The 14,059-nt window shown below is 37.4% G+C and overlaps 1 protein-coding gene across 2 annotated transcripts in view; it reads right to left on the bottom strand.

The window, feature by feature from the left end:
• PLCL1 (phospholipase C like 1 (inactive)) overlaps positions 1-14,059 on the bottom strand; it is a 336,529-nt gene that overhangs the window by 40,079 nt on the left and 282,391 nt on the right. For both annotated transcript variants that reach the window (XM_040475776.1, XM_040475777.1), the window contains exon 5: positions 11,977-12,086. In XM_040475776.1, the coding sequence (XP_040331710.1) occupies positions 11,977-12,086 (110 nt within the window). The remainder of the gene's footprint in view (positions 1-11,976; positions 12,087-14,059) is intronic.

The following is a 14,059-nucleotide window of genomic DNA, read 5'->3' as shown; positions in this document are numbered from 1 at the left end:
AAGGGGGAAGAGGAAGGGGAAGGGGAGGAGAAGGGGAGGGGGAGGGGAGGAGGAGGAGGAGGAGAACGATGGGGAGGAGGACAGGGAGGGGGAGGGGGAAGAGGAGGAGGAGAAGAAGAAAAGAAAAAGAAAAGAAAAAACAAAAGAAAAGTACAGGTCAATCTCTCATGAACATAGGTATAAAAATCCTCAGCAAAATATTAGCAAGCCAAATCCAACAATACCTTACAAATAATCATTCACCACAATCAAGTGGGATTTATTCCTGGGACACAAGAGTGGTTCAATATTTGCAAATCACTCAACATGATACAGCACATCAATAAGAGAGAGGATAAAAACCATATGATCATTTCAATAAAAGCATAAAAAGCATCTGACAAAGTAGACCATCCATTCATAGTAAAACCTTCAACAAAGTAGATTTAGAGGGAATATACCTCAACATAGTAAAGGCCATATGTGAAATACCCATAGGTAACATCATACCCAATGGTGAAAAACTGAGAGCTTTTCCCCTAAGATCAGAAAAGAAGATAAGGAGGTCCACTCTCACCACTTGCATTCAACATAGTACTGGACATCCTAGCCATAGTAATAAGACAAGAAAAATAAATAAAAGGCATCCAAATTGGTAAGGAAGAAGTAAAACTTACACTGTTTATAGATGCCATGATATTATATACAGAAAACCCTAAAGATTCCACCAAAAAACTACTAAAATTGATAGAATTCAGTAATGTCATGGGATACAAAGTTAATACAGAAATACATTGCATTTCTATAAGCTAATATGAAGTAGCAGAAAGAGAAATTAAGAAAAAAATCCCATTTACAATTGCATCAAAAAGAATTAAATGTTTAGGAATAAACTTAAGTAGGTGAAAGACCTGTACTCTGAAAACTATAAAACAATGATAAAAGAAATTGAAGACTACACAAACAAATGGAAAGATACTCCATGCTCATGGACTAGAAGAACGAATACTGTTAAAATATTCACACTATCCAAAGCAATCTACAGATTTAATGCAATCTTTGTGAAAATATCAACAGCAATTTTCACAGAACTAAAACACATAATCCTAAAATTTGTGCAGAACTACAAAAGACCCCGAATAGTCAAAGCAACTGAAAAGGAAAAACAAAACTGGAGGTATCACAATCCCAGATTTCAAGATATACTACAAATCTATAGTAATTTAAATAGTGTGGTACCAGCACAAAAATAGAAACAGATCAATGGGACAGAATAAAGGGCCTAGGAATAAACCCACAATTTATGTTCAATTAATCTTCAACAAAGAAGGCAACAATATGCAATAGGAAAAAGACAATCTCTTTAACAAATGGTATTGGGAAAACTGGACAGCAACATGCAAAAGAATGAAACTGGACCATTTTCTTATACCACACAGAAAAATAAACACAAAATGGATTAAGGACCTACATGTGAGATCTGAAATCATAAAAATCCTAGAAGAGAACAAAGGCACTAATTTCTCTGACATTGACCATACCAACATTTTTTCTAGGTATGTCTTCTGAGGCAAGAGAAACAAAAGCAAAAATAAATTAGTGGGATACATCAAAATAAAAAGCTTTTGCACACCAAAGGAAACAATCAATAAAACTAAAGATCACCTGCTGAAAGGGAGAAGATAGTTGCAAATGATATAGCCAATAAAAAGTTAGTATCCAGAGTATATAAAGAACTTACACAACTCAACACACATACACGAAACAAATAATCCAATTAAAAATGAGCAGAAGACATAAGCAGACATTTCTCCAAAGTGATACAAATAGCCAACAGAGACATGAAAAGATACTCAACATCACTGATCATCAGGGAAATACAAATCAAAACCATAATGAGATACCACTACCTCACACCTGTCAGAATGGCTAAAATCAAAAACATGGGAAACAAGTTTTGACAAGGATGTGTAGAAAAAGCAATGTTTGTGCCCTGTTGGTGGGAATGTAAATTGATGCAGCCACTGTGGAAAACAGTGTGGAGCTTCCTCAAGAATTAAAAATGGAACTACCATATTATCCAATAATTCCACTTCTGGGCATTTACCCAAAGAGAATGAAAACACTAAGTTGAAAAGATATATGCACTCATGTTTATTGCAGCATTATTTACAATAAACAAGATATGGAAGCAGCCCAAGTGCTCATTAATAAAGAAGATATGGTACATACATGGAATGGATTACTTAGCCACCAAAAAGAATGAAATCTTGTCATTTGCAACAACATGGATAGATCTAGAGAGTATAATGCTAAACAAAGTAAGTCATTCAGGGAAAGACAAATACCATATGATTTCACTCATATGTGGAATTTAAGAAACAAAACATATGAACAAAGGAAAAAAAAGAGACAAACCAAAAAACAGACTCTTAACTGTAGAGAACAAACTGATGATTAGGAGAGGTAGGTGTGGGATGGGTGAAATAGGTAAAGGGGATTAAAGAGTACATTTTTTTTTTCAACGTTTATTTATTTTTGGGACAGAGAGAGACAGAGCATGAACGGGGGAGGGGCAGAGAGAGAGGGAGACACAGAATCGGAAACAGGCTCCAGGCTCTGAGCCATCAGCCCAGAGCCCGACGCGGGGCTCGAACTCACAGACCGCAAGATCGTGACCTGGCTGAAGTCAGACGCTTAACCGACTGCACCACCCAGGCGCCCCAAAGAGTACATTTATCTTGATGAGCACTGAATAATGTATAGAATTATTTTTTTTTTAATTTTTTTTCAACGTTTATTTATTTTTGGGACAGAGAGAGACAGAGCATGAACGGGGGAGGGGCAGAGAGAGGGAGACACAGAATCAGAAACAGGCTCCAGGCTCTGAGCCATCAGCCCAGAGCCTGACGCGGGGCTCGAACTCACGGACCGCGAGATCGTGACCTGGTTGAAGTCAGACACTTAACCTACTGCACCACCCAGGCGCCCCATAGAATTATTGAATCATTATATTGTACACCTGAAACTAATACAACACTGTGTGTTAACTATACTGGAATGAAAATAAAAATAAAATAAAACAAATAAAAATAAACATACAAATAAATGTAAAACACACATACAAAATGTATACGACAGAACATTATTTAGCTGTATAAAGGAATTTATTACAACATCACTGAACCTTAAGGACATTATGCAAAGTGAAATAAGTCAGTCAAAAAAGGACAAATAGTGCATGATCACACTTATATGAGGTACTTATATGAGGTACTTATATGACTACTTAGAGTAGTCAAAAATCATAGAAACATAAAATCAAACAGTGGTTGTCAGGGGCTGGGGAGGGATAGGAATGGAGAGTTATTGTTTAATAGATCCTGAGTTTCAGGTTTACAAGAGAAAAGAGTTGGGATGGATGTTGGTGATGGTCGCACAACACTATGAATGCATTTTAATACCACTGAACTGTTCATTTAAAAATGGTTAGGATGGCAAAATTTATGTTCTATGTATTTTAGCACAATAAAAAAAAAACTTTGGAAAACAAAAATTCCCAACAAGATGGTAAGAATAGATCATCTTATTTGTAAAGCGCAATCAGGAAGGGAAAATATAGCAGTGGGAGAGATTACAGTGAGAAATTGTGAAGTAAGAATAGAAACGGAGTGTAATTAGGGTTTCATAGTGCCATAGGTTAAAAATAAAACAAAGGAGGAGGAGTAAGATATAAAAGAGAGGGTATATAAGTAGAGAGATTTACACTATTGATAAGTTTAGTGACAAAAGGATCAGTGTGTTTAAGCAATGTAATGTAGTTAAGCACAGAAAAAGACTGAAAATAATATATAGTCATAAAATATATAGTCTAGCTATCATAAAACCTGATCCCATCTTTAGGTGAGAAAATCTAGCCCCAGAGAAGATAATCTAATGTTTAAAAATTATATTAGTTGAAGATTTTTAAACTCATGTCCAACTTCCTATACGTCAAAACTCTGAGATAATCAATTTTAAGATAAAATAGACAGGAACTCACAGCCCCAAATCTTGTTATTTTGTATGTATTACTAGAAAATATTTTCCTTAGACTTAACAGAATTAAAAGCTTTATTGAAAACTCTTTGTAAGTCCACATCTCAAGATTAATGACTTACAGCCTCTTCAATATTCCTGTCAGGCTCCTTTCTTCTCAGTGAAGCCTGAGGAGTCCTTACCTATAAGGACTTCACCTCTCATTTCCAAATCATCTCAGGTTTGCTATTCAAAGGAAGAAGATTCCAGGACTTTTGCTCTAATGGCTTAGGTGATAAAGGACAGAGTGAACATCTGAGAGATAGAGTTGAGGGTGTAGAGGAGTGGGCTGAGGAAGGAATATGAATAGGATTATAGCCTTTGCAAAGCTCTTGCTGGAGGCACTTCCTCTACCTCATCAAGTTGTGGAGGCTGGCAACATCTAGACTGAAAGCGAGTGAACAGTAACCTGGTCCAAGAGAAACAGGAGGAGGCTGGCTGCGTTCTCAGGGTGGGTCCAGGGTCAGGCCCTCTGCTTTGGTATTTTTGTTATTTTGTTTTCCTTTCCTAATTTCAGTGGTATCTGTCCAAGTGTTCAATTACATCTGGGGAGCTAATTCACGTGCTACCCAAACTCATAGGAGATGCATTGGTAATGAAGGAAGTTAACTGATGTGTTTACAAAAACAAATGCGACCTCCAGGCAGATAGGACTAGTTTTGTCACTTGGTCAATCCATTCTGTCTCCACCAGAAAAGTATGCCTGGGAAGCCAAACTGACAACAGAGTTGCTTGGTGAGTATAATGTCAGAACAAGGAGAATTGGTGGTCTAAAGCTACACGCTTTCAATGTACCTTTCTGCACTGTGGGAATATACTGCCAAGGTGATTGGAATTCTCATGTTATGTGGACAGGACACTTACTCTCTATAAGATAATAGACATAAAGCACTTAGTACAATACTTGATACATAGAAAGCACTCAGTTAATATATCATTATTATGGTACTATTAATATTCCAACAATATAGCATAGTGGGCTGACAGCATGGGCTCTGGATTTAGATTCTTGCTCCCTCACTCAGTACCTGTATGCCAATGGGAATGTTACTTAACCTCTCAAGCCTCAGTTTTCTTATCTACAAAATGGGTGTAGTACCACTAACTTCATAGCATTACCCTTAAAATGACTTAAGATGTTGTGTGAAAATCACTTACCTGCTTATTATAAGCAGTGAATGCTAATTACTAATAATAAAAATAACAATTATACAGCACTTTTTATATGCCATACACCACTTTATATATCTTAACTCACTTACGTGGTGTTTACGGGGTGTTTAAATCAGATGGGGACCTCAAAATGTGGGATGGTGATTGGGTGGAAGCTGGTGATGCAGAAGGTAAAAGGATTCACCTCAAGCAAAACAAGGTGATAGAAGTTTATTGAATACAACACAAGGGAATGGCAGGCAGGACAGCAAAGGTGAGGCAGTGGGTGGGGTTCGGTTTTAAAGGGAGAAGAGGAAGAGGTATGGCAATATATGGAATTCTCCCTTTTTTGGTAGCTGTGCCTAGTTGTAAGTAGCCCATTGGTCAGTTAGGGCCTGTGGATATACTGAGGTGGGTCACCTGATGGCCAGTCTGTATTCAGCCAGGGGAACACTGTGGGCCCTTTCTACATTCCATTGCTCAAGGCTGTTTGCCTAAAAATGGCCTCTACAATTTAGTCCTCATATAATCCTATGAAGTGGGTGTAATTGAGGAACCTCATTATATTCACCAAAATCTGTTCCCTTTCCTTGAGGAAGTATACACTTGCCCCACTCCACTGAATTCAGATCTGACCATGTGGCTTGTTTTGGCCATTCAAACATAAATAGAAGGAAACTATGATTCCATGTGTCATATGGCAGACCTAGGACAGAAGTGAACATATGGCAGAAGTGTTTAAAACCAATTTGTGCTTTTCCCTACCTCTAGGATTGTAGAAATATTAGATAGAGTTCCTATTAGCTTGTGTTCCTAAAATATACTTGTTGTGTATGTCTTGTGATGGACATACAGTAGAGGCAAGAAACAAGCTATTGTTTTAAGTCACTGAGATTTTCACATTTTTGTTACCACAGCACAATCTAGCATATCCCAATTGAATCAGAAGCACAGAGACAAAAGGAAGTTTTTCCAAGGACACACAGGTAGAAAGTGTCTGGCTTCAGAGTCTGTACTCTTGATTCCTTTGCTTTAGGTTACTTAACAATTGATAGTATTATCAGTATGAAGAATAGTTTATTATTAATGCATTGTTGTCACTGGCGGTCTATTTCTAGACTTCATAAACTGACATTCTTTTCTCAAAGAGTTGCCTCAGGAGGAAAGCTAGCCTTTCTCTAGCTTCTACTACAACAAGAGCCAACAGCTACCAGAAACACCATTGGAGAGGTTCTCAATAGACAACATAGAGGACACTGGACATGTCCCTTCTTGATATAACCTCAGAGAAGCCTCCAGGATATATGGTCACTATGGATACCAAAAGAGGCTGATTTGATACACACACACACATACACACACACACACACACACACACACACACACAGTCACAAAGAATGATTTTAAATGGTCATTTGGTTGAGGGTGACTCCATTCTTGCTATCATTCAGTCTTTCAGAGATGGATACCTCTCATACTTCTTTTCTCAATAACCCATCATCTTATTTCCTTTCTCCTGTCTCTCAACAATGAGACTTCAAGTGGTTTTGCAGGCTCTGTTAGAAAGTGTATTACCACACTGACATCCACTTAATTGCCCTTATTCAGCAATATTTCCCAGAGATGTGACAGCCTGAAATTTGGGGCCTGAATAAGAGAATCTGCCTGCATTACAAACACAAGTACCCACGGAGAAGTGAAAAGCTCCAGCCTCTGCTCTTCCCAAGAAAAATGAAAATGCTGCCAAGAAAAAGCAGAAGAAGCAAAGGCTTAAACAATAATAAAAAGCCAACAAGTCAGGCAGAAAAGATTAGTCATACCTAGTGAATATAAATCTACAAAAAAGAACTGTTTTTTTATTTTTATTTTAGACAGAGAGAGAGAGATAGGAAATCTCAAGCAGTCTCCATGCTCAGTGCAGAGCCCAACACAGGCTCAGTCCCATGACCCTGGGAGAAATCATGACCTGAGCTGAAATCAAGAGTCAGGTACTCAACCAACTGAGCCACCCAGATGCTTCAACTGGATTTTTTTGTGTGGCACACACTGGAATGCATTAAATTACAAGCTGTATATGGGGAAAGTATAAATACATATCAATTAATAGAAGTGCTCATTGATGAAGTAATTGTTCATCATAATTTATTTAATACATGTCATTCAACTAGTAATCAATGAAATTTATGAACAATAAGAAGTCAGCCACTTCCTAATATTTTTATTCCTTTTTAAGCTCTAGTGACCACCTAACTTCATAATTTTTCCTTTATAATAAAATGTTTACTAGTTATATTTTTTGAATATTATTTTTTATATATTTCTACTTGACACATGTCTAGCCTGGTAAAATTGATTTTTTTCATCAAACTTTTAAAAATGTAAAGATAATTGAATTTAGTTCCTTAAAATGCCTAACAGGCCAAGTTAGAAAAATATATACTGGGAAAGCTCACTAAAATGCTACTCAAGGGTTCTTTCTAATTTCAGTTTTACAGGTGTGACTGCCTTACAATGAAGTTCTTTTTATATTTGAGGAGTCAAGACACTCTGGATGGAGTCCAAGCCTTTAAATGGATTCCACATAATAACACATTGTGTTTTCTCAGACATATAGTATAAATTCATATCTCTCTTCCAAAAGAACTTCAAAACTCTCATGAGTGAAACACTTCCAAAATTAATAACAATTTACTACAATAGGTTAACTAAGCCAGTGAAATTGTAGCATCTCTTTCTGGAAGACTTAAAGAACAGGGAAAATTCCCATTGTAAGATTTTAATATTATGTTAATAACCAAATAACACTCATTTCTGAAGGATAGCATGGGGAAAAGACAGATGGAAGTAACTCTTAATGTCTGATGGTAGGATGAGATGCAACTATCTTGGTCCAATGATTATCTAGAAAATATACTGAAGACTGAGTCATTGAGACATGTGTCATCACATCACCCCAAATAAATACAATGGCTATATATAGAATTTGATTCTGTGCTCAGCAGTGAAAGAGAAAGAAATGGATAGGAGAAAAATATTATAGTTGGCTATTGGCATATGGCCAAAGTGTGGGGAAATGCAAATGATATGCTAAGCAACTCCCTATTCTGGACCCATGTATGGTACTAAAATATGAATGGAAGGAAAAAAAAAAAAACATGGATTGTTTCCAGGACCATCTTGATTTCAGCTTTCTTGCTGGATCCTAAGTCCTCATCTCTGGCTTGGAAAGTGTAGACACTAAGTATAATTCATATTCATTTTACTATAGAGCTATTTATCTTTGTCTCTGCCAATTTTTCTCTAGCTTCCCCTTCATTTATTAATATCGTATCAATGTAATACTGAATTTCAGAAAACATAAACTAAAGAATTACTTTTTTAGTCTCAGCTCAATGTACCTTAAAGCCAATGCTCCTTTCCACCACTCCTTGGTCCCAACAACCTTTTTCCTAGACGTACATTTCTCATTTTTTTCAGCTTCTCCCCTACTTGTTGGAAAGTACATTGGAATTAAATATTTTTAGCTTCACGAACCCATATATTCAACCAATATTAATCAATTCCCACTCCTTCCTCTAGTTAGTAGAGAGTACGTATATAAATTGCATGTAAGGAAACTTTTTCTGTTGGCAATGCACAACTTTATAGCAGGCCCTGCCATATTCTACCTATTCACTGTTTATGTCTCAAAAGTTTGGTTACTGCTTATTCAACCAGTTGTAAGCAATATAAACTGAATCTAGAAAACTAAGAAAAAGGGGATTTATTGGAAGACTTTAGAAGCTTGGAAAATCAACAGGAAGGCTGGAGAACAAAGCAGGAATTAAGAGTTTCACATTCAAGATACAAGAAATAAAGGGAGGGGGGTGCCTGGGTGGCTTAGTCAGTTAAGCATCTGACTCTTGACTTGCTCAGGTCATGATCTTGTGGTTCTGGAGATTGAGCCCTGCATTGGGCTCTGCACTGACAGCACAGAGCCTGCTGGGATTTTCTTTCTCTCTCTCTGCCCTTCCCCTGCTTTCTCTCTCTCTCTCTCTCTCTCTCTCTCTCTCTCTCTCTCTCTCAGATAAATAAATAAACACTTAAAAAGAAAAAAAGAAAGGGAGAGTCTTAGAGAGGAGGATCTTCTCAGAGAGGCATCATTGAACTAAACAGTCTCCAAAAGAGCCTAGTCTCTGTCCCTCAGCTAAAAATTCAAACTCCAAGAAGGTCATTTGTTCAGCACTGTGGAAAGAGCACCTGACTAACAAGCCCACCAAATGCAATGAAGGAAAGGAAATACTAAAAGTTTGGAAAAATTCACTATTCTTGTTTAAGTTCCTAGCACTCAAGCTGAAATGCTAGCAGCTAGTACATTAGCTACAATAGTAGAATATTGGTCATGTTTCAAAAGATCTGTCTTAGAATGGCAAGTATAGTATTTGCTCAGCCCGATCTAGCAACCAGCCCCTGTCACTAAACCAAATAAACACAGAACAGTGAATGGGCTTAAGTCACAGATTAATACAGAAATAAGAAATCACAATTTAAAAATTAATTATTAAAAGACTTCTAAATAAAATAAGAAACAAACAACAAACTTGTTCCTACAATGTCATCTTCGCGTGGCAAAAATAATAGCATACATACATATACACACACACACACACACACACACACACACACACATATATACACACACATATATATTATACATATAACTATGTATATTATTGTTATTACTTTATATATGCACATGTGTGTATACAGTGTCTAGTTTTATGCACTGTGACTTAGACATTTTGTATATATTACTTCATTTAATTCTCACAAAACCCTGAGTATTAATATTATTGTCACTCTAGGGGCCTGTAGGAGGCTCAGTTTGTTGAGCATCTGACTCTTGGTTTCAGCTCAGGTCATGATCTCATGGTTCAGTTCATGGGATCAAGCCCCATATTGGGCTCTGAGCTGACACCTTGGAACCTGTTTGGTATTTTCTCTCTCCCTCTTTCTCTCTCTGCCCTTCCCCAACTTGCAAGCACGTGCTCTCTCTCAGAATAAACTTTCAAAATATATATATTATTGTCACTCTAATATTATTGTCAGCCTTCAGAAGGATCATACAATTTGGTTAAAGCCTCACAGCTATCAGGCAATGTGCACACAGAGCCTGCCTCACCCTTGCACTAGGCTGCCTAGACTCAGTCACATGGATTGAGTTTTATGGGGAGCAGAAGGACGGTGTAGTATAGACCCCAGACATGAGTTTAAATCTCAGCTTTGCCATTTACTAGATGAAGGCAAGAAGCTTAAACCTTGCTAAGCCTCAATGTCCTCATCTGTGAGACGGATAGAGGCATACCAGGGTCAGCAAGAGTTGCTGCAAGGGCACACCTTTGTTGCAAAGAGGAAAGGGAAAATGTATATAAACTACTTAGCTGTGAGCGCCTGTCACATATTAAGTGCTGAATAATTGATGGCCATTATTGGTTATATGTCTGTCTCCCTTGGTACACCAGTCCTGGAGGCCCAGGTATTACTCTTCTGATATTTGTATCCATAGCTCCTTTCTCAGTGACTGGCACATTAACAAGACCACATAAATATCTGGTCAGAAAGTGTTTGAGTCAGGGTTCACGCTGACATGTTGTCTTCTAATATTATAAAATAAGCCTCTCTTCATATTAATGCTATAGCTCCTCCCTGCTCATTAAGCAAATGATGCCTATTTTCCCTCATCCCACCTCCTGCCTCCAGACTGTTAATTCATGAGGTCAAGGTCTGTGCCTCTTTCGCTCTCCATGGACCCTCAATACCTAGCATAAAGTCCAGTACATAGTAGGAGGTTAGCAAATATTTGTGAACTGAATTTTTAAGAAACTTTGTAACATGTCTTACAGTTCACCTGGCACCTCCTCATAAACATATCTCTTTGGCACCAAGCTGTCTGGGTTCAAACTCCACCTCCATTGTTTGTTAGTGGAGTGACCTTCGGTAATATACCTAAGCTTTTAATGCCTCGGTTTTCTCACCTCTAAAATGAGAATAATAGTAGTATTGGGTTGTTGTGCATATTAAAATGTTAGTTTATTAAAGCTTGTAAAACAGTATATGACATATAGTAGATGTTCTTTATACACTGGCAACGATTAATTTTTTAATTAATCACGTTTGTGGCTATTTTCTTCTCAACACACTGTCAGGAATAAATTATTCCAACTGCCTAAATCATCTGTCCTTTCACATAAGAAAATATGAAAAGTGGCATCTTTACTTCAAACTCCTAAAATTAATTTTCAGCAGAGCAAATCATAATCTCAAGAAACTGACTTCCAAAGCTATTTGCAAAAATAAATATATTTATAGAAACTGTTCTTAAAATAAAATAATCCTAAATGGTTCCAGATATTCTGAGGTTTAAAGCTCTTCCAAATCACTTGTGCTGGATCCTTCTCCCACAACATTTGGCATTATTCTTGCCACAGACAAGAACAGCTATATTGACATGAACAGCAGAGTCCATGTGAGTAAAAACACACAAGCACAACCACCAGGCAGTGGAATTAGGTCGTGCTGTCCTCTGTCTCCACCACAAACCTCATTTGTCCTATTAGGGCAAAAAGTATGTCAATCTCCCCATCACTTAGAGCATGAACCTGGTGATTTAGGCTACATATTACTTAAAAATTCAAATCACTGCATTTAACCACTGATGTTTCTCTACACTTTGGAGATATGAGGAGAAGAATAATAAAGGCAAAGAAGGTCCCTGGGAATTTCATTTACCTTCAATACTGTAATGTTCCAGGCAAAACTCTCAGTCGCCTTGTTGAGTTTTCTTCCTTTCAAGCCTTCTTTCGCCCCTAGATTATGAAGTTCCTCGTGAAATTCCATCCCTTTGAAAAGAGAACATGTAAGAATTCTTAGTATGATGCTATTTCAGAAAAACATTTTATTATGAAAAATGTTATTATTTCCCATGCCTGCCCTTCTCTTATAATTTTGAAATCCCTGAATTGAATGCTCCTTCTCATTCTGTTCATCCCCACCAATGGCTGTCCTTAGGGGCAAACTAACAATAATGGATGCATTAGACCAAATTACCTTTGAAACAGCCAGGAGGCATAGATAAAGACATAAGAAGGAAGTTAAGAACCAAATTCTTCCAAGAGGGTACATATGTCTTGTTTGTCTTCTACCTGGTTTTTACATGAAACAGCGTAATGTGCAACTGATAACCGTATGTGATAGATGCACTTATTCTACTTTTCCCTATAAACCATCTCCACAGATTGACAGTAGATCCTGGAGCCCATGTAGATAACAAGGTTAACCGACAAATGTTGAGTAAAAATAAAAACATGTTTTGTAAATAGAGTTCCTGGAAATACCTAAATGTTTCATATTTGAGAATGACCTTAAAATTATGTTTAGCTCAACTATTTCTTAAGAAGCTTGAATACTATAAAAGATATCACTATCCTCAGAGATGGGAATCACACTTTCTTCTGGACAGCTTATGCCATCTTTGGAAAGCTATACCTTATGTCAAGCCAAAGTCTCTCTCCCTGGAACCTTGGTGCTAGCTAGATCCAGACCTGCTAGGTCCAACCTCTTTTCCACTGTGCAGACCTTCAAATATTTGAAGAAAGATGTTAGATAAAGTCCACTGGAGTCTTCTCTCCTCCAGATTGAACATTCTAGCACGGTTCAGCTTTACTAATAATGTCTCTTCTCTAAATATGACATCCAGGAAGATTGCATATTGCATATTGCATTGCATCCAGAAGAGCTTGTAGGAACATCATATTCAAAGTGGGCTTGAAGCAGCCCACACAAGGTAGGGTAGCAGCCCACAAGGCTGAAGTAGCCCACCACCCTCTTTATTCTAATTACTCTACTTTTATTAACGTAGCCCAAAACCACATTAACCTTCTTAGTGTTAACATCACAAATATAGCACATGGTAAGAGCATGACTGTGGAGCCGGGCTTACCCTCTGGCTCTACCACTTTACTAGCTACATAAGCATGAACAAGTCCTCTCTGTGATCCAGTTTCCTCACTGGTGAGATGGTGATAACAAGAGTGTTTACCTCAAGGGATGGTGGTGAAGATTCAATGAGTCAACACATAAAAGGCTCTCAAAGTACTGCCTCACATATAGGAGCATTATATAAGTACGTGGGATTATTTCTGTGCTTTTTGTCAACAGAAAGAGTTAAGTCTGTGGACCAAGTCAACAAACAGCACCATTTTTAAAGTCTGGTCTGGGTTCAAAGGTCAGCTCTACCTTGTGTTAATAGGCATCTTGGGTGATTCACTCAATCTCTCAGAATCTCAGATGGTTCATCTACAAATTGGATATAATGGTGATTACCTTGTAGAGTTGTTATAAGGACTAAGCAACATAGTGTATTTGCACAGTATATCATATGCCAATATAGCAAGCAATTGTCATTATTGTCATCTCCTTCATCCTATTTATTGTGCGTCGGAATCAAGGAGAATATAAATCCAAGAAAGACAAAAGTATAGAGTATGGATGAAGGTGAATATAAATCAACAAAGGGGTACCCTCACAGAGATGTGATCCATCCTATCCTTAAAGAAAGAATAAATTTAAAAGGATGACTAATAAATGAGGCCAAAGCCTAGAAGATTAATAGGATTATGGTTCAAATTGTAAAAATGAGGTGGTTCTTAAGGAGCAATGTGTAGTAAAAACCACAAAAGTAGATTCAGAACCCCTCACCTCTCTAGACATCTTCAGACATTACCCCCCTATATACATACAACCCACCTACTGTCACCAAGACTTCTTCTGTACTAAACAAAGACTTAAGTTTAACTCAAATTTATAGCTAAAC

This window comes from Herpailurus yagouaroundi, unplaced genomic scaffold, assembly GCF_014898765.1.
Source record: "Herpailurus yagouaroundi ecotype Mexico unplaced genomic scaffold, PumYag 140, whole genome shotgun sequence".
Classification (NCBI taxonomy): Eukaryota; Metazoa; Chordata; class Mammalia; order Carnivora; family Felidae; genus Herpailurus; species Herpailurus yagouaroundi.
Note: the sequence above shows the minus strand (reverse complement) of the source record. Positions and strands in the feature narration are given on the sequence as shown.